Source organism: Leptonychotes weddellii, chromosome 5 (assembly GCF_054177405.1).
Source record: "Leptonychotes weddellii isolate Sample4059 chromosome 5, ASM5417740v2, whole genome shotgun sequence".
NCBI classification, from domain to species: Eukaryota; Metazoa; Chordata; class Mammalia; order Carnivora; family Phocidae; genus Leptonychotes; species Leptonychotes weddellii.
The window spans coordinates 61,441,679-61,463,513 of NC_138373.1; the positions used below are offsets into that span (position 1 = coordinate 61,441,679).

The 21,835-nt window shown below is 38.5% G+C and overlaps 1 protein-coding gene across 4 annotated transcripts in view; it reads left to right on the top strand.

The window, feature by feature from the left end:
• The window catches only part of LOC115941208 (tubulin beta chain-like), a 36,859-nt gene extending 26,512 nt beyond the window's left edge, over nt 1–10,347 (top strand). For 3 of the 4 annotated variants that reach the window (XR_014145526.1, XR_014145525.1, XR_014145524.1), the window contains one exon: nt 8,858–10,347. Coding sequence is in view for 1 of the 4 variants with exons in the window: in XM_081820831.1 (XP_081676957.1) it covers nt 4,864–4,918; nt 8,858–8,900 (98 nt within the window). In the remaining 3 variants the exon portion in view is untranslated. Of the gene's footprint in view, nt 1–4,863; nt 4,919–8,857 lie in introns of all 4 variants that reach the window. The other variant, XM_081820831.1, reaches the window with a different exon arrangement.
• The last annotated feature ends 11,488 nt before the right edge of the window (nt 10,348–21,835 follow it).

Consider the following 21,835-nt stretch of genomic DNA (forward strand, 5'->3'; position numbering starts at 1 on the left):
AATTAGTTCCTTTATGTTTTTTATTAATTGTTTTATGTATTTGGGTGCTCCCTAATTGGGGGCATAATATTTACGATTGTTAGATCTTCTTGTTGGATAGTCCCATTTGTTATATACAGTCCCTTCTTGTCTCTTGTTACAGTCTTTGGCTTAAAATCTAGTTTGTCTGATATAAGTATTGCTACTCTGGCCTTCTTTTGACTTCCATTTGCATGATAAATATTTCTCCATCCTCTCACTTTCAAACTGGGTCTAAATTGAGTGTCTTGCAAGCATATAGATGGGTCTTATTTTTTATCCATTCTGACACCCTATAACTTTTGATTCGAGTGTTTAGTCCATTTACATTCAGAGTAATTATTGACATATGTGTATTTAGTGCCATTTTATTACCTGTTTTGTTGTTGTTCCTGGATATTTTCTCTGTTCCTTTCTCATCTTTGTCAACTTTTGGTCTTTCTTTTCCACTGAAAGAGTCACCTTTAATATTTCTTGCAGGTCTGGTTTAGTGGTCATGAACTCCTTTAGTTTTTGTCTGAGAAACTCTTTATCTCTCCTTCTATTCTGAATGATAGCCTTGCTGGATAGAGAATTCTGGGCTGCAGATTTTTCCCATTCAGCACTTTGAATATATCATGCCACTCTCTTCTGGCTTGCCAAGTTTCTGTGGAGAGATCTACAAATAGCCTTAGGGGTCTTCCCTTGTAAGTTAGGGACTTCTCTTGTCCTGCTTCTTTTAGGATTTTTCTTTATTACTATATTTTGCAAATTTAATTACAATATGTCTTGGCCTGCTTTTGTTGATTTTGATGGGAGTTCTCTGTGCCTGAGAATGGATCTGTATGTCTTTTTCCTTCCCCAGATTAGGGAAGTTTTCAGCTATGATTTCCTCAAATAAATTTTCTGCCCCCTTTTTTCTTTTTCTTCTGGGACTCCTATCATATGAATGTTTTTGTGTTTGATGGAGTCACTGAGTTCCCTAAATCTATTTTTGTGTTCCATAATTCTTTCTTTGGTTGAGTTTCATTATTTTCCATTATTCTATCTTCTATACCACTAATTCATTCCTCTGCTTCTTCCATCCTGGTGCTCATTGCGTCCAGTCTTTTTTGAATCTCAGTTATTGTATTTTTCATTTATGACTAATTGTTTTTATCTCTTTTATCTCTGCAGTAAGGACCTCCCTGAAGTCTTCCATTCTTTTCTCAGGCCCAGCGAGTATCCTTATGATTGTTGCTTTAAATTCTCCATCAGGCATATTACTTATATCTGTTTTGATTAGATCTCTGGACATGACTTTCTCTTGTTCTTTCATTTGGGAGGAATTACTTTGTCTTGGCATTTTGTCTAAAGTCTCTGTCTTCATCTCTGTTACAAAAGCCCATTATGTTTCCTGCTCCTGAAAGTAATGACTTTATGAAGAAGAGGTCATATAGTGTCCAGGGCCTGGCACTTCCAGGAGTGTCTCTGGTGTGTGCTGTGTGCACTCTGCTGTTGTGTTTTGACTGCTCTATCCTTCAGGTCAGTCATCTTCAGAGGCTCTCCTTGCCTGCAGTGAGCAGTGTTTGGTCCTTAGCCAGAATGTGGTGAGTTTTAACTAAGTTTCCTCTGGTGTGCTTGTTAAATGAGACCTGATGCTACTTCCACTAGAACCAAATCCTTGCCAGACTTTCGGGTTGGGAGACGTGGTGTGGTCAGGGGATTTCTTTTTTTTTTTTTTAATGATTTTTTTTTAAGATTTTATTTATTTATTTGAGAGAGAGAGAATGAGAGAGAGCACATGAGAAGGGGGAAGGTCAGAGGGAGAAGCAGATTCCCTGCCGAGCAGGGAGCTTGATGTGGGACTCGATCCAGGGACTCCAGGATCATAACCTGAGCCAAAGGCAGTCGCTTAACCAATTGAGCCACCCAGGTGCCCTGGTCAGGGGATTTCTGCTGGTCATCTGGGGAAAGGGCCCGCTGTGCTGGGACTGAGGTACACTTGACCAGCAGTACCAGTAGAGCACAAGGGAGTGGGACCCAGTGTAAGCAGGTTAGGCAGCCTGTGTCAGTGCTGTGCTGTTTACTGAAGGTGGTTCCATGTTTATGCTGAGAGGCAGGGGAGGAAAATGGCACCCACCAGCTGTTTTGTCCCCAGAGAGGCTTCTCTGTGAATACCACTTCTCACAGATGTGCTCCAAGGAGAGAGAACAATCTCCCACTCATGTGCCCCAGGCGTTCCTCAGATCATGCAGTCTGTCCCCTGGGTTACCTGCCTGCCTTCTCTCCAGGAGTAGGGCAGTGCCCTCGGGGCTCTAGTCCAGCCAAGACCGCCAACCTTTAAACTCTAGTTTTTGAGCCCTGCGAGTTGCAAAAACTCACGAAAATCATCATCCCTTCTTGTTTTCCCAGTCAATAACTTTAGGGAAGTATTCTCCTTGTGCATATCCCTGTGCACTCCACTCTCTTGCTTTCTCCTCAACCACAGCTCCCATCCCTCCACAACATCTGCAATCTGTCTCTTCCCTAAATCACATCTCTGCACTTCCTACCTTCCTTGATGTGGACCCCCTTTCTTCTTCTAGTTGTACAGTTTGTTCTGTCAGTCCTCATGTTGATTTCTTGAGTATTCCAAATGATCTGATAGTTATCTAGTTGTGTTCGAGGGATGAGGTGAGCCTAGGATCCTCCTACTGTGGACTTTGGGCAGTTTTATTATAATGTTCCTCAGTATAAGTATCCTTGGGTTTTTCTTAGTCGAAATTGTTTGAACTTCTTTAATTTGCATGTTCATTTTTTTCCTCAACTAGAGAAATTTCTGGTTATTTTTTCTTGAGAAAAACTTTCTGACCCTTTCTCTCTCTCTCTTTTCCTTCCAGGTCTCCAATAATGTATATATTAGTCTGCTTATTGGTGCCACTCTTAGGCTATCTTTAATTTTCTTCATTTTTTTTTCTTTTTGCTCTTTTCACTCAATAATTTCAGTATCTTCAAGTTCACAGATTCTTCCTTCTGCTTTTATGAAGTCTGCTGTTAAACCTCTCTAGTGAATTTTTCAATTCAGTTATTGTATTTTTCAGTTTAAGAATTTCTATTTGGGTTCTTTCTTATAGTTTCTATCTTTTTATCGATATTCTCATTTTGTTTATGCATCATTTTCCTGATTTTGTTGGTTGTCTGTTCTCGTTTACCTTATTAAGCATCTTTAAGATAGTTATTTTGAATTCTTTGTCAGGTATAGCATTAATCTCTGGTTATTTAGGATCAATTTCTGGAGATTTATTTTGGTCTTTGGATTGGATCATGTTTCCCTATTTCTTTGTATACCTTGTGATCTTTTGTTGAGATTTTGGCATTTGAAAAACAGTCACCTCTCCCAGTCTTTATAGACTGCCTTTGTGTAAGGGAAGACCATGACCAATCAGCCCAGCTGGAGATTCTGGGACCTCTCAAAATTTCTCTGGAGATATGTCTTCTTTGAGTTTGTGCATGTGATTGCCCAGTTAAGAAGTCTAGTTCTGGGGTGCCCGGGTGGCTCGGTTGGGCGTCCACCTTTGGCTCAGGTCATGATCTCAGGGTCCTGGGATGGAGTCCTGCATCGGGCTCCCTGCTCCGCGGGAGGCCTGTTTCTCCCTCTCCCTCTGCTCCTCCCCCTGCTTGTGCTCGTTCTCTCTCTCTCTTTTTCTCTCTCTCAAATAAAATCTTAAAAAAAAAAAAAAAGAAATCTTGTTCCTATTTCTTTTCATGAGCCTGTAATCTCTTTCTCTTGCTGGTATTTTCCTGAGGTATTGCAGTCTCCGTAATGCTGCGACAACCTGATGCTCGCCTTTCTTCTCAGTGGCTTCCAATCTGGGAAGCAGCTATGCCACTAGTTCACATCAGCACTTAGTCAAGTGAAACAGAATATTCCCTCAACAAGCCCTATAAAATCTTTAGACATATGTTCCAATCTTCTCTTTCCTTCCTGAAGGAAGGAGTAGGCATTGGGAATTTTCTCCCGATTGCACCATGCTGTGGGGTGGGTGGGGTGGGTGAGGAAGAAGCTAGGGCAGGCAAAATGCAACAAACTTTCCTACGCACTTCAGTGTGGCTCTCTTGGCTTTGTATTAGCCTAGGTGCTGCAGCCTCTTAGTTTTCTGGAGGTCTGACAGAAGCAATTTGATCTGTATATTGTTAAGTTGCTGTCTCTGTGGGGGACAAAGGGCTGGGGCTTCCTATTTTGCCATCTTACCGATGTCCCACCCTCTAGAGCTTTATTTTTAAGTATAATACAATGTGCTTTTTTTGGACTAAGAGCTAATTTTGCTCACTTTGCTGCAACTGAAAATTTACTTAACTTACTTAATTTACTTAAATTTCAATTGCAGATAAGTGATTGAATTGGGATATTGTCATTCAGCTTCACAATGACAATGAGAAATCATTATTTTGAGAAGATACATAAAGAAAAATCCAAAGGAACAGAGCTTTTATTTTATGTCTATATTTGTTGCTGCTGTTGTTTTACAGTCCTACAAACTTGTGAGCACAGACTCAGACTTTCTAGAGTCTTTTTTTTTAGATTTATTTATTTATTTGAGAGAGAGAACAAACATGAGCGGGAGGAGGGCAGAGAGACAAGGAGAGAGAGAATCTTAAGAAGACACCCCACAGAGCAGGGAACCTGATGTGGGGGCTCAATTCCACAGCCCCGAGATCATGACCTGAGCCAAAAATCAAAGGTGGACGTTTAACAACCTGAGCCACCCACATTCCCCAGAATTCCTAGACTCTTATCCAAGCTCTACCACTTCGTAGCTGAATGTTCTTGAGCAGGTCATGTAATCTTTCTTGCCACAGCTTCCTCATCTGTAAAATGAGAATAGTAAAATACCTTTCTTATAGGGTTGAGGATTAAATTTTATGCTGGGGGAAGTACCTGGCAGAGGATAAATGCTATGTAAGTACAGTTAGTTGACCCCTGAACAACGTGGGGGTTAGGGGTGCCAACCCTCTGCACAGTCAAAACTCCTGACTCCCCCAGAACTTAACTACTAGTTGCCTACCATTGACCAGAAGCCTTATTGATAACATAGAAAATCAATGAGCACATATTTTATATGTTATATGTGTTATATATTATATTCTTACAATAAAGTAGTCTAGAGAAAAGAATGTTGTTAAGAAAAGCATAAGAGGAAATATATTTACAGTACTGTACTATATTTATTTTTAAAATCCACATATAATTGGACTTTGGCAGTTCAAACCCATGTTATTCATGGGTCAATTATACTTTTTATTGTTATTGTTTTGATTCACACAGAAAAAAAATATTACCTGAAAAAGTGAATTTAAAAATTGCTTTTTAACTTGGGGAGAAGGAAATTGAGAATCTGTGAAAGCCACTATTGTTCTTTCCTCAGGAATTCTCTTATTTTTATTTATTTATTTTTTAAATTTTATTTATTTATTTGACAGAGAGAGACACAGCAGAAGAGGGAACACAAGCAGAGGGAGTGGGAGAGGGAGAAGCAGGCTTCCCGCCGAGCAGGGTGCCCAATGTGGGGCTCGATCCCAGGATCCTGGGATCATGACCTGAGCCGAAGGCAGACGCTTAACGACTGAGTCACCCAGGCGCCCTAGGAATTCTTTTATTTTTAAAGTGAACTCTATGCCCAACATGGGACTTGAACTCATGACCCCAAGATCAAGAGTCACATGCCCTACCCACTGAGCCAGCCAGGTGCCCCTTTTCTCGTGAATTCTTAGTTTTTTATTTATATTAAAGAAAAGAATATAAGTATAAAGAATAGTGAGACAACTGTACATTTCCAGTTATACTTTATGTAAGCTAATCTTGAAATTAATTTACTTTGCTTAGTATAAGTTAATGAAACAGATTCACCAAGAATAATGTGTGGCAAGGAAGAAGAATGGGTCGTATGGTATGAAAAACTGGTTACAATTGGTAGATGTTAATATTGTTAACATTCACTGGGCATTCTATGAGTGTCAATCATTGTTCTATGTACTTGTGGTTAGTTTTTCAGGTGTGACAACACATGTAGGAGTAGATATTAGTATTTTGCAGATGAAGGAACTGAGGCCCTATGTGTATAAACTCTTTGCCCAAGATCATACAACAAGTCATTGGCAGAACCAGAATAATCAATGCACAGATCATTGAGATTAACTTTTACATAGTGAAGAAAACAAGAATGTCATTAATTAGGAAATAATCTGAATTTGAAGGGAATTTAAATGTAATCTAGCTGAATCACTGAGATATTGGTGCCTATTTGATTTCAGATGACATTTTTCTTAAAGTTCAAGTACATAAATAACTGGATGCATAAAATTACTGCCTGACTACTTCAGAGGGGTTGTTTTTTTACACAGTACGTGTCTTTTTATTTTTCAGGACTCAGTTAATATTGTCAAGATAACTAGCCATTTTTCTGCAAATTGAGGTAAATATTCCTACTTCTTAAAGTAATCTTTCCTTTTCTTTTAATTTGTATGTGCTCATTTATTTTTTTTAAAGCTGCTTATTTATTTATTTACTTATTTATTTTTCTTTTTCAATTATTTATTTTAAAGTAAGCTCTACACCCAACATGTGGCTGAAAGTCATGACCCTGAGAACAAGAGTAGCATACTCTACCAACTGAGCCAGTCAAAAGCCCTGATAATCTTTCCTTTGAACTGATGTGTTACTAGTAATATGTCATTTGAATGATCTGTCCTTTTAAAGAGTCCTTGTAATTACTTCTGAAAAATCCTAACTTCGTGTGTGTGTGTGTGTGTGTGTGACAGAGAGAGAGAGAGAGAGAGAGAGTGAGAAAGAGAGTCATTCTCAACTGAAGGCGATCCCCCCATCCAGGGGATATTAGGCAATGTCTGGAGACATTTTTGACTGTCACAACTTGGTGGAGAGTGAGGTGCTACTGACATTTAGTGGGTTGGGGCCAAAGACACAGCTAAATATCCTACAGTGCACAAGACAGCCCCCCACAACAAAGAATGTTAATAGTATCAAGATTAGAAACCCTGATGGGTGTGTGTGTAGTATGTATGTATATCGATGTCATTCTAAAATACAGGGATAAGAAATTTTTAGATGATACTTTGTTTTCAAATGCAAATATTGAATCTTTGTCATTCGATTATAATTGTTTACAAACACACGGACACTTGAAAAGATTTTATAAATATGTACTGAGCACCTGTTCCTTGCCAGGTACCATGGTAGTTACTAGAGGTGGACATCATTCCTGCCATCATGGAACGGAGTATATCCTCCCCAACATCTGAACATTGAAGTTTTTATCTGCCCAAATTACACTATTTCAGAGACTGATATTTTCCCCAAAAAGAGGGAAGAAAATTGGCTGTAGACTGCCTCAAGATACAAATGCAAAATTGAATTAAATCAATTAAACGGCTCGTTGTTGGCTTGAGTAGGTTGCCGGAAAATGTTGGAAATGTCAAGCCACTGATTTTTCTTTTTTCCTTTAGGTAGTAAAGTTTCACAAATATCATTGCTGTTACTAAAAGCAGCTGTCTCTTAGGACATAGTGGGGCATTACATTTGGAATTTTTAAAATGGTCTCTTCTAGTCCTGCTTTTTTATTTAGTGACACTGTTATTGTTATTCATAATATGGCAGAGTTAGCCTTATGCATGAATGAAATGAGTCCAGGAACTTAAAAACACTCAAAATATCTATTGCCATCATGCCTGAAACTCCAGCACTTGAGAGGAGTACCTTTATGTTGGGCATCCTGCCCTTAAGAGTTTTTTTATTAAAATGCAGTTACTCCAGAAAGAAAGAGAGCAGGAGAGAGAATGTACCAAGAACTAATGTTTGTAAAAGATTTTATTTTAAAGTTTACTGCTTTGGGGAATTAAAAAAGATATTCATTGACTTGAAAAGATATGGGGGGATGGAAAGCAGATTACCAATTATGAAGTAGTAGCTACAATATAAGATATATAATATATATAATACATATATGCATACAATGTGTGTAGTATGTGGTATATAGTACATCCTGACTGGCATGATTATAGGTGATATTTATTATTTATTTGCTCATACACAAATAATTTGTTTCATTTACAGATACTACTGGCCCTATTTGTCAATTTTTTTATAAAGTTAACATTTCAGGTCAAAAAAAGAAAGCACTGAGGCCTCCCGTAGGTTTAGGCTCAGAATGCTCCAGAGATCTGGGGTGGAGTGGGGAGAGATGTCACATTTTAGCAAAAGAGAACACGTATGGCCCAGGAAGGGTCTATCACAGAATCTCAGAGATCCAACTCTTGACAAATCTAATGTAAAATTTTACATATATTTGCACTGAGCAGGCCATGGAACTTAACAAAGGCTATAATGCACAGCTTGAGATTGTGGTGTTATGGTGTGACTCTGTTTGGAGTTTGGAGTCAGAGAAGGCTTTCACTACATGAGAAGCCGATCACGAGACTGTATGTTTGGCAGCCCGTGGTTGCACTCTGCTCAGCATGAGCTGTGAATACACAAACGCTTTTTCAAAATCTATGACATACTGAAAAGATTTCATGCTCAATATATGCAACCAAACCAAATGCACAGACATGTGCCAAACAATCCCCAGCCCTCCTCAAAGAAAGACTACAAATAGACACACTTCTCACCAAACTGCTTTTGTTGAGAAGCATCTGTCTAATGGCTGACAAGTTTGCTAATGACATGCTTGATTCAAAGAAATGTAACATCAGAACTTCAGAATATAGCTATGTTTAAATTATAGCCCATTTTTCAGGTAATAGCTTATAAATTCTCTGAAATAAATAGTGAAGATTGTTCTCTGTTTTGGTGCAATTGTATACGATGTTTTATTTATTTTTCCAGGCGTATGTTGAGCACCTGCTATGTTTCAGCTATGCTAAGTTAAAAGACACAAAGGTGAGTAAGTTATGATCTGTGGACACAGGACTTAGAGTTTTGTGAGGGGAACCAACCTCTATGGGATGCTTATGATGCCGTGGAGCACAGAAGAGGGATGCTGGACATGAAAGAGCCCAGGGTTCTGAAAAACTGCTAATAGTTCTAAAAGATTGAATTGGATTTCCACTTCTGACCCAGATGGATTGAGAAGGAACTGGATTTACCTTCCTGGCATCTGAAACAACTTTAAAAACAGGAAGAATATAGAAAACAACTGTTCTCAGGCACTGCATATCAGGCAACAGAGGACAGTGATCCCTGAGATTGGGAAAATAAATGAGGTGAGCCCTGTGATTGTCCTAGCTTACTGCCTGGGAGAGAGTTTCTGGTGTGCGATTAAGAGAGTGGGAATCTGGGGGCGCCTGGGTAGCTCAGTCAGTTAAGCGTCTGCCTTCGGCTCAGGTCATGATCCCAGGGTTCTGGGATCGAGCCCCACATCGGGCTCCCTGCTCAGCGGGGAGCCTGCTTCTCCCTCTCCCACTCCCTCTGCTTGTGTTCCCTCTCTCGCTGTGTCTCTCTCTCTGTCAAAATAAATAAATAAAATCTTTTAAAAAAGAGAGAGAGAGTGGGAATCTGTGTGGGCCGCGGGTGTCCGGGGAGGCTCTGGCATCTTGACTTCTCAGGCAGAGTAGCAGGGAGAGGAGTATTGCACAGGGAGAAAGTTCCGAAGACCTACAGAAGGCCCCCAGGAGTCTTCAGCTGAGTACTGATCAGCACCTGAGTATGGAGAAACTACTTAACTCCCTATTGGAGCAGAGGGAATATCCCTTGAATGAAAAGCCTTGTACTTTACAGGGCATTAGGGAGAGTATTCAAAAGAGCATTGCCTCAAGTAGTGTGGCTAAATTAGCTCTGAAATAAAGGCTGCCCATCCTGCCTAACAAAGCCTGAAAGAAGCTTTGAAAACATCAAACTATTTCCAAGTGAATTAACCGCTTCCCAGAATAAAGCTCAAGGAAATATTTATAGAGATAAAAAAAAATTGCACCTAAGAAGGTAAAAATCACAATTTCTGGCATCCAGTGAAAAAGGACCAGGCATGCAAACAAGCAGGAAAATGCAATGAATAATGAGGGAAAGAAATCAATCAATAGAAACAAACCCAGAAATGATGCAGATATCAAAATATACAAAGATAGAATTAGTAGACTAAGACATTAAAGCGGTTATTATAACTTTATTCCATAAGTACAAGAATCTAAAGGAAAGATTGAGCATGTTAAGTAGAGAAATGGAAGGTATTAAGAAAAAACTGAACTTTTAGACATGAAAAATACATCTGTGGTGAAAAATATATTGGATGGGCTTGATAGAAGATTAGACACAACAGAAGAAAGGAGCAGTTAAGTTGAATACATAGCAGTAGAAACTAAAATGAAGCAATCAGAGAAAAAGTGTTGAAAACAAAATGACCAGAGCATCAGTGAGCTATGGGACAACTTCAAGCTGCATACATTATAACTCTGTACCTGAGGCCAGAGTTGATGGATTTATGGGTGGACACCTTGACCAAGGACTTTCTCCCTTGGAATTTTGAATTTAGAACCCAAAGAGAATCAAGCCAGTCTCATTCAGTGTGACTGTAATAAGAACATGGAAATCTTCATTGTTTTTCACCAGGTAGACTGAGAAGCAGAAGTTAGTCTGTAACAAGGGAAAAAAGATACAGAGGAAAGTAGAGATATAATCTGGAGAGAGAAATCATCAAGATTTCCAGGTCCTAGATCCAGTTTTGTTTGTTTGTTTTTTGGGGTTTTTTTAAGATTTTATTTATTTATTTATTTGACAGAGAGAGACACAGCAAGAGAGGGAACACAAGCAGGGGGAGTGAAGAGGGAGAGCAGGCTTCCTGCCGAGCAGGAAGCCCGATGCCAGGCTTGATCCCAGGACCCTGAGATCATGACCTGATACTAAGGCAGACGCTTAACGACTGAGCCACCCAGGCGCTCCAGTCCAGTTGTTTCTGAGCTGAGTTGTATCCCTATCTGTTCAGCTGTTTCTTAGATTCCATGAGATTTTTTGCCACATATAATGAAAAAGGTCTTAAATTATATAGAGATGATGCATTTGATTTTGGACATGTTAAAATGTTATTTGATTTGTGGATGCATGTTTGGAGTGTCCATGGAATATTGATGTGGAAATATCAACTAGGTAGGTGAATAGACTTTTCTGAAGCTCAGAATAGAAGCATGAGCCCCAAATTTACATTTTGATTCTACAGAATAAATAGAGCACCTAAATCTATAAGAGTTTACCTAAATCCATGGGATTATATGAACTCGAAAATGGAGAATATATAGAGGGAGATACAAAACCAGTGATGGAACCTGGAAAACAAGCATATTAAAAAGACAAAAAGAGCATCCAGGGAAAGACTGAGAAAGAATGTTTACCAAGTTAGGGTGAGAGCTTGATGTTGAGAAAATCAAAGGAAGGGAGAATCTAAAGAAAAGAGAAATCAGTAACACTGTCAGTTTCCTGAAGGACCTAAGACATTCCTGACCCTTGGTTGGCTTCCTCCATTTCTAAGCTTACTTCCTTTTTTCTGCCCATATTTACCACATATGAGTCCGTATTTCCCTGTTTCTGACCTCAACATGCTAACTTAACCATAGTTATGAATCTCTTTTAGGATAGTTTGATTTGGGCGATCTTAACCCTACATTATTCTACAATACCTAATAAGGATTAAAGACCCAATCAGAGCAGATCTACAGGAACGAGCTTTTCCCCCAAAAGACAATTGTATGGCAGTATAACAGGGGGAGGCAAGGAAGGAGCTGGAGAAAAGTTATTGGTTTCCATAAGAGGAAATGAGGCCTCATCAGTTTATTAAAGTTCTTTTAGGACGCACAAATGCATATGGAGAAAGCTCATGAATGGCGTCTATTTAGATTTTCAAAAAGGCTTTCACAAAGTTCCACACAAAAGGCTATTTTAAAAATTGAGTCATCATGGTATGATGGAGACTGGTGTAATGCACAGGGAAGTTGCTTAGAGACAAGAAACAATGGTTTAGGATAAAAGGGCACTTCTTGGAGGAAGAAGTGTAAACATGGCATTCCTCTCTAACTTGCTTTGTTTAATATTTCTATTAGTAATTTGGAGGAGGGAAGACATAATGACACTAAGTTCTTCCGAGTATGAAAAGCTCAAGTATGTGGGGATAACCTGAAGTTAGCATGAGGCTATGTGAATAGGCTGAAAATATTGAATTGAATGGGCAAAAAAAAGTATTGAACTTAGACCAAAATACTCTAAAGTGTACTGAGAAGATTCATGTACTCATTCATTCATTAAATGGTTATTGAGGATCAATTATGTGGCCAGATATTATGCTACAATTTTGGGAGGAAATTAATAATTAAGAAGGCACTTCTTCCTGCTTTTAGAGAACTTAAATACAATAAAAAGGTTTTTCCTGAATCTTGGGAAAAGTAAATTCAAGGTGAATAAAAAAGTAGTTCACTTAATAGGAAACACATGGAGCTTAGGTTTCTAAGAGTTAAGCTGAGAAGGTTGAAAAATATAAATAATCTCAATATTTAGATAATTTCATAAAAGACACTGCTGTGTTGGTATTGTTAAGGTAACTTAGAATATTTGGAGCTACATCCATAACATCTGGATATATTAGCGTATTAGGACCATTTGTGTTGGAAGTGACAAAATTCAAATCAAAACTAACTTTAAAAAAAAAAAAGAAGGTAAGCCTGGCTTTAGGGGTAGCTGGGTATAGAGAGGCAGGAGATGTTATGAGAACTTGGTGTAGCTCACTCATTTTCCACCTCTCAGCTCTGTTTTTTTCTGTGTGGTTTCATTCTAAGAATATTTCCACATGGAACAAAGGTAGCCTGTATATAAGTATGGGAGATGGAAGAAATTCCAGTTTTCAATGTTCTCCACCTATGATTTTAGGAAACGCTTTTTCTCCTAGCACCCATATCAGTTCCTGAAAAGAGACACCAAATGGCCCATCCTTGAACCACTCACTGTGGCCAAGAATTTGAAGTATTCTTACTGGCCAGGCCAGGGCACCACAGTGCCTCCCACAAAAGCTAGGTTGAAGGGGAGTAGTCAGACTCTCAGAGCCACACAGACTAAGAATGAGGAAGAAGTCATTTCCCAAAAAGACATTAGGCAGACAAAAAATTAGTGACAACAACTACCTACTTCTCTAAAAGATCATCATAGACCGATGACAGTTATGATAGGAGCCTTAAAGATACTCCCTCCACCATGATCCTCATCTTCTGGTATTCACACACGTTTGTAATCCCGTCTCTTTTAAATGTAGGCTGGATTTAGTGACTCACTTCTAAAGAAAAGAGTATGATAGAAGTGATGGTATGTCACTTCCGAGTTAGGTTATAAAAGACTGCAGGTTCCATCTTGGATGTTCTGACTCTTTCTAGCTTTTCCTTTGATTGCTCACCCTGTGGGGAAGCCAGCCACTATGTTGTGAGTCAGTCCTATGGAGAGGCTCATGTAAGTGAGCTTGGAAGTGGGTTTTCTTGATAATAACCAGGTGTATGAGCTTAGAAGTGGATCCTTCCCCAGTCTAGTCTTTAGATGAGACAACAGACCTGGATGAGAGCTCAACTGCAACCTCATGAGAGACCTAGAGCCAGAGGCACCCAGCTAAGTGGTACCCAGATTCCTGACCCATGGAAATGGAAGATCATACATTTCTGTTCTTAGAAGCCACTAAGTTTGGGGGCAATTGTTAAACAGCAATAGATAACAAATACACTGGGGTTGATATAAGAAGGTAATATTTATGGTCTTATGTACAAATGACCAAAAATAGATAAATACATACAGGATAAGGCAAAAAAAATCTGTTAAAATGTCAAATGTGATTTCTGTCATTTTGAATATTGTCTGTGTTGAATGTGAAGAAAACTAAATTTCCGCACCTAGAAGAAACTATCAGGGATTATTTGTATCCATGAACAGACTGAATACATAGTAGCTGCATTACAGCTTATTTATTAAATTTATTTTTTTAAGTAATTTCTACACCCAATGTGGGGCTCAAACTCATGACTCTGAGATCAAGAGTCCTGAGATCAAGAGTCGCATGCTCTCACATGCCAGCCAGGCATCCCTAAATTTAAATCTTAAATGGAGGGGCACCTGGGTGGCTCAGTCGTTAAGCGTCTGCCTTAGGCTCAGGTCATGATCCCAGGGTCCTGGGATCGAGCCCCGCATCGGGCTCCCTGCTCAGCGGGAAACCTGCTTCTCCCTCTCCCACTCCCCCTGCTTGTGTTCCCTCTCTCGCTGTGTCTCTCTCTGTCAAATAAATAAATAAAATATTAAAAAAAAATCTTAAATGGAGATACAGCTATTATAGCATTCTGTAAGTAGGTAAAGTCTAGACTTCATTATTTGGCTATGTTCTTTGCTGTTTTTCTAATTTTTTAGTCATTCAAATGAAGTTTTCAATTGTAATCTGAGATTAAAAAGAATCATTTTGCCAAGTTTCCTTTGACTCATTGTTTAAAAATTTGAAATAAATCACCATGAAGTTAAGGTCCATATAAGGTCAATGTGACTTTGTCTTTGAGATCTGTTTATGTCTTCATGTTTATAGGTTACCTAAGTACCTTTCCCTGATGAAAAGTTTAAAAAAAAAAAAACAACTCCAAGTGAAAAAGAGGACTAAGTCCAATATCAAAAGGATGTTTATTCAGTTTGGAGGTTCCTCAAAAAGTTAAAAATAGATGGACTCTACGATCTAGCAATTGCACTTCTAGGTATTTACTCAAAGGATACAAAAATACAGGTTTGAAGGGGTACATGCACCCCAATGTTTATAGCAGTATTACCAGGAGTAGCTAAACTATCAAATGTCCATCGACTGATGAATGGATAAAGAAGATGTGGTATATATACACAATGGAATATTACTCAGCCATCAAAAAAGGAAATCTTGCCATTTACAACAATGTGGACAGAGCTAGAGTGTATTATGCTAAGTGAAATAAGTCAGTTAGAGAAAGACAAATACCAGATGATTTACTCATATGTGGAATTTAAGGCAGAAAACAGATGGACCTAAGGGAAGGGGGTAAAGAAAAAAAACGAGAGAGGGAAACAAGCTGTGGAGACTCTTTTTTTTAATTTTTTTTTAAATTTATTTATTTATTTATTTATTTGAGAGAGAGAGAGAAACAGCATGAGAGGGGATAGGGTCAGAAGGAGAAGCAGGCTCCCTGCCGAGCCGGGAGCCTGACGCGGGACTCGATCCCAGGACTCCGGGATCATGACCCGAGCCGAAGGCAGTCGCCCAACCAACTGAGCCACCCAGGCGCCCCAAGCTGTGGAGACTCTTAATGATAGAGGAAAAAACTGAGGGTTGATGGAAGGAGGTGGGTGGGGGATGGGCTAGATGGGTGATAGGTATTAAGGAGGGCACTTGTGATGAGCATTGGGTGTTGTACATAAGTGATGAATCACTGAATTCTCCAGAAAACAATATTGCACAGTATGTTAATTAAGTAAAATTTAAATTTAAAAAAGGATGTTTATTAAAGCAAATTTTCATTAGCAGCAGCTTTACAATAAAATAAAAGATATTTTAAAGTTTATATATCTATAAACCTGGGTATAAACACCAGACTGATGTAGCCCAATAAAAAATATCAAGTTGTTATCTCTGAAAATTGAGTTGGTAATGGAAATGTTGATTACCTCCAACTGCAGTACTTATACCTGCTACTATTTTCAGAAGTTAATAGCTACCCTGGGGCATTTTTAACTTACATGTAATGTTGAGTGGGGTTTTCCTATGATGATTGCCCTAATATTTCAGAAAATTCTAATTAGCAACTAATTACCATTCCACCCTGTCATCACACAACCCCCACACTGCTGCTGTAACTTCATTTCTTCAAATATGACAGATGGAGGCTCCAACAAGCTCTGATAATTATATAACACAGGGAACAACACGACCTTTGCTATTATTGCTGTAAGATACAACTGTATCCAGATAATTAGGATGCTTAATGTAGAATCCAAAACAAAGTTGATTTAATTATATATTTTGCAATATCAGTGTCTCAAAGTGAGCCGAAAATATGCCTCCCATCTTCTTATAGGCTACAACGTTATCTTTTTTTAAAGATTTTATTTATTTATTTGACAGAGAGAGAGAGATAGCGAGAGGAGGAACACAAGCAGGGGGAGTGGGAGAGGGAGAAGTAGTCGTCCTGCTGCGCAGGGAGCCTGATGCGGAGCTTGATCCCAGGACCCTGGGATCATGACGTGAGCCAAAGGCAGCTGCTTAACGACTGAGCCACCCAGGTGCCCCTCCCCCCCACCTTTTTTAAAGATTTTATTTATTACATTTTCTTTTTTTTTAGTTGAGGTAAAATTGGTGTACAACAGTATGTTAGTTTTTTTTTTTTTTTAAAGATTTTATTTATTCATTTGAGAGAGAGAATGGGAGAGAGAGCACGAGAGGGGGGAGGGTCAGAGGGAGAAGCAGACTCCCCGCTGAGCAGGGAGCCCGATGCGGGACTCGATCCTGGGACCCCAGGATCATGACCTGAGCCGAAGGCAGTCGCTTAACCAACTGAGCCACCCAGGCGCCCCAGTATGTTAGTTTTGAGTGTACAACATAATGATTTAATATTTGTACGCATGACAAAGCGAACACCGCAATAAATCTAGTTACCATCCATCACTATACAATTGACCCCCTACACCCATTTCACCCAACCCCTACCCCTCTCTTCTCAGATAACCACCAGGTTCCACATATAAGTGAAATCTTGTCTTTCTTTTCTTACTTATTTCACTTAACATAATGCCCTCAAGGTCCATCCATGTTGTTGCAAATGGCAAGATTTCCTTCATTTTTTTTTTTTAAGATTTTATTTATTTATTTGACAGAGAGAGACACAGCGAGAGAGGGAACACAAGCAGGGGGAGTGGGAGAGGGAGAAGCAGACTTCCCGCTGAGCAGGGAGCCCGATGCGGGGCTCAATCCCAGGACCCTGGGATCATGACCTGAGCCTAAGGCAGACGCTTAACGACTGAGCCACCCAGGCGCCCCACGATATCCTTCATTTTTATGATTGGGTAGTAGTCCATTGTGTACACACACACACACAAACAATGGATTATTACTTCACTGTATATATAAAAAATCATATATATTTAAAAAATCTTTACCCATTCACCCATTAATGTACATTTAAGTTATTTCCACTGGCTATTGCAAATAATGCTGCAATGAACTTAGGGGTGTCTAGATCTCTTCAAATTAGTGTTTTCATTTTCTTCAGATACTCACAAGTGAAATAGGTAGATACATGGTAGTTCTATTATTTTTTTTTCTTACTGTTTTCCACAGTGGCTGCACCAATTTACATTCCCACCAAGAGCGCACAAGGGTTCCCTTTTCTCCACATCCTTGCCAACACTTGTTATTTATTGTCTTTTTGATAATAGCCATTCTAACAGTTGTGAGGTGATACCGCATTTTGACTTTGGTTTGTATTTCCCTGATGATTAGTGATATTGAATATCTTTTTATGTTCTTGTTGGGCATCTGCATATCTTCTTTGGAAAAATGTCTCATTAAATCCTCTGCCCGTTTTTAAATTGGATTGTTTGGGGTTTTTTGCTGTTGAGGTGTTTGAGTTCTTTATATATTTGTATATTAACCCCTTATTGGATGTATGACTTGCAAATATTTTCTCCCATTCAGTAGGTTTCCTTTTCATTTTGTTGATGGTTTCCTTTGCTCTGCAGAAGCTTTTAGTTTAATGTAGTCCCAGTTGTTTACTTTTGCTTTCATTGTCTTTGCTTTTGGAGTCAGATCCAAAACTTTAATGCCAATACCAGTATGTCAAAGGAGTTTTATGGTTTCTCCTCAGAGTTTTGTGGTTTCAGGTCTTACATTTAAGTCTTTGATCCATTTTGAGTTAATTTTTTTGTATGGCGTATCATTCTTTTACCTGTTGCTGTCCAATTTCCCTAATACAATTTATTGACTGTCTTATCCCCATTGTATATTTTAGGCTCCTTTGTGGTAAATTAATTTACCATATATGTGTGGGTTTTATTTCTGGCTTTCTATTCTGTTAATCTGTGTGTCTGTTTTTATACAAATACAATACTGTTTTGGTTACTATAGCTTTGTAGTGTAGTTTGAAATCAGGGAGCATGATACCTCCAGCTTTGTTCTTCTTTCTCAAGATTGCTGTAGCTATCAGGATTATTTGTGGTTCCATACAAATTTTAGAATTATTCTAGTTCTGTGCAAAATGCTATTGGAATTTTAGTAGAGATTTCATGAAATTTGTAGATTGCTTTGGGCAGTATGGACATTTTAACAATATTAATTCTTCCAATCCATGAGCATGGAATTATTTTGTGTTCTTCAATTTCTTTCATCGGTGTTTTTCATCTATACGAGTCTTTCACTTCCTTGATTAAATTTATTCCTAGGTATTTAACTTTTTTTTTCTTATTAAGTAATCTCTACGCCCAGTGTGGGGCTAAAACTCATGATCCCAAGACCAAGAGTCACATGCTCCACCGACTGAGTCAGTCAGGCACCTTGGTATTTAACTGTTTTTGATGCAATTATAGATGGGATTGTTTTCTTAATTTCTCTTTCTGCTAGTTTGTTATTAGTGTATAGAAATGCAATAGATTTTTGCATACTGATTTTGTATCCTGCAACTTTATTGAATTCATTGATTCTAACAAATTTTGGTGGAGTCTTTAGGGTTTTCCATATATATAGTATCATGTTATATGCATAAAGTGATAGTTTTACTTATTCTTTTCCAATTTGGATGTAATTTGTTTTCTTTTTCTTGCCTAATTGCTACAGCTAGGACTTCTAATACTGTGTTAAATAAAAGTGGCACGAGTGAGAGCATCCTTGTCTTATTCTTGGCCTTAGAGGAAAGCTTTCAGTGTTTTATCGAGTATGATGTTAGTTGTGGGCTTGTCATATATGGCCTTTATTATGTTGAGGCCTTTATTATGTATACCCACTTTGCTGAGAATCTTTATCACAAATGGATGTTGAATTTTGTCAAATGCTTTTGCTGTATCTATTGAGATGATCATATGATTTTTATCCTTCATTTTGTTAATGTGGTGTATCATGTTGAACGACTTGGGAGTATTGATCAATCCTTGCATCCCTGGAATAAATCTCACTTGATCATTGTGTGTAATCCTTTTTTTTTTTTAAAGATTTTATTTATTTATTCAAGAGAGAGAGAATGAGAGAGAGCAAGCACATGAGAGGGGGGAGGGTCAGAGGGAGAAGCAGACTCCCTGCCAAGCAGGGAGCCCGATGCGGGACTCGATCCAGGGACTCCAGGATCATGACCTGAGCCGAAGGCAGTCGCTTAACCAACTGAGCCACCCAGGCGCCCGTGTATAATCCTTTTAATGATGTATAGTTGAATTAAGTTTGCTAATACTTTGTTGAAGATTTTTTTCATCTGTGCTCATCAGGGATATTGGCCTGTAAATTTTTTTTTTTTTTTGTGGTGTCCTTGTCTGGTTTTGGTATCAAGGTAATGCTGGCCTTATAATGAGTTTAGAAGCCTTCCTTCCTCTTCAATTTTTGGTGGAGTTTGAGAAGGACAGGTATTAAATCTCCTTTGAATGTTTGTTAAAATTCACCCAGTGAACAATCTGGTCCTGGACTTCTGTTTGTTGGGAGGTTTTTGATTACTGATTCAATTTCCATACTAGTAATCAGTCTATTCAGATTTTCTGCTTCATGACCCAGTCTTGGAATATTGTCTGTTTCTAGGAATTTATCCATTTCTTCTATGTTGTTGAGTTTGTTGGCATATAATTGTGCATAGTAGTCTCATGATCCTTTGTATTTCTGTGGTATCAGTTGCTATTTCTCTTTAATTTCTAATTTTATTTATTTGAGCCTTGTCTCTTTTTTCTTGGTGCATCTAGGTAAAAATTTGTTAATTTTGTTTATCTTTTCGAAGAACCAGCAATTAGTTTCATTGATCTTTTCTATTTTTTTTTTAGTCTCTATTTCATTTATTTCTGCTCATATCATTGTTATTTCCTTCCTTCTCCTAATGTTGGGCTTCATTCGTTCTTCTTTTTCTAGTTCCTTTGAGTGTAAAGGTAGATTGTTTATTTGATATTTTTCTAGTTTCCTGAGGTGGGCCTCTATCACTATGAACTTTCCTCTTAGAACTGCTTTTGCTGCATCTCATAGATTTGGGATTGTTGTATTTCCATTTTCTTTTTCTTTTACTTTTTTAAAGATTTTATTTATTTTTTTGACAGAGAGAGAGACAGCGAGAGAGGGAACACAAGCAGGGGGAGTGGGAGAGGGAGAAGCAGGCTCCCCACTGAGCAGGGAGCCCAATGCGGGGCTCGATCCCAGGACCCTGGGATCATGACCTGAGCTGAAGTCAGACACTTACTGATTGAGCCACCCAGGCGCCCCTGTATTTCCATTTTCATTTGTCTCAAGCTATTTTTTAAATTTCCTCTTTGATTTCTTCATTGACTCATTGTCCAGTAGCATATTGTTTATTCTGCACATATTTGTGATTTTTTTTTTGAAGATTTAATTAATTTATTTGACACACACACACACACAGAGGGGAATCACAAGTAGGCAGAGTGGCAGGGAACAGCAGAGGGAGAAGCAGGCTCCCCGCTGAGCAAGGAGCCCGATGTGGGACTCGATCCCAGGACCCTGGGATCATGCCCTGAGCCGAAGGCAGACGCTTAACAACTGAGCCACCCAGGTGCCCCTTTTTGATTTTTTTTTTTCAGTTTTCTTCTTGTAATTGATTCTTAGTTTCACACTATTGTGGTCAGGAAAGATGTTTGATATGATGTCAGTCTTCTTAAATTTATTGTTACTTGTTTTATGGCCTAACAGGTGCTCTATTTTGGAGAATATTTCATATGCACTTGAGAAGAATGTGTGTTCTGCTGCTTTTGGATGAAATGTTCTGTATACATATATTAAGTCCATCTGGTCTAATGTGTCTTTTAAGGCTGATGTTCCCTTATTGATTTTATGTCTGGATAGTCTATCCCATTAATGAAGGTGAGGTATTAAAATCGTCTACTGTATTGGTGTCATCTTCTCCCTTTAGGTCTGTTAATATTTGCTCTATATAATTTAGGTGCTCCTATAATGGGTACATACCTACTTACAAATGCTATATCCTCTTGCTAGATTGACTCCTTTATTATTATGTAATGACCTTTGTATTTTATTACAGTCTTTGTTTTTAAGGTATATTTTTTCTACACCAGGTTTCTTGCATGAAATATCTTTTTCCACCTTCATTTTCAGTTTGTGTGTGTCCTTAGAGCTAAAGTAAGTCTCTTGTATGCAACATAGACATGAGTCTTGATTTTTATCCATTCAGCGACTCTGTCTTTTTTTTTTTTTTTTAAGATTTTATTTATTTATTTGACAGAGAGAGACACAGTGAGAGAGGGAACACAAGCAGGGGGAGAGGGAGAAGCAGGCTTCCCGCAGAGCAGGGAGCCAGATGTGGGACTCAATCCCAGGACCCTGGGATTATGACCTGAGCCAAAGGCAGACGCTTAACAACTGATCCACCTAGGTGCCCCTGTCTTTTGATTGACGAATTTAGCCCATTTACATTTAAAGTATAATTATTGATAGGTATGTACTTATTGTCATTTTGTTCATTCTGGATGTTTTTGTAGCTCCTCTGTCTTTTGATTGACACATTTGGCCCATTTACATTTAAAGTATAATTATTGATAGGTATGTACTTATTGTCATTTTGTTCATTCTGGCTGTTGTTATAGCTCCTCTCTGTTCATTTCTTCTTCTCTTGCTCTCTTCTCTTGTGGTTTGATTCTTTTCTT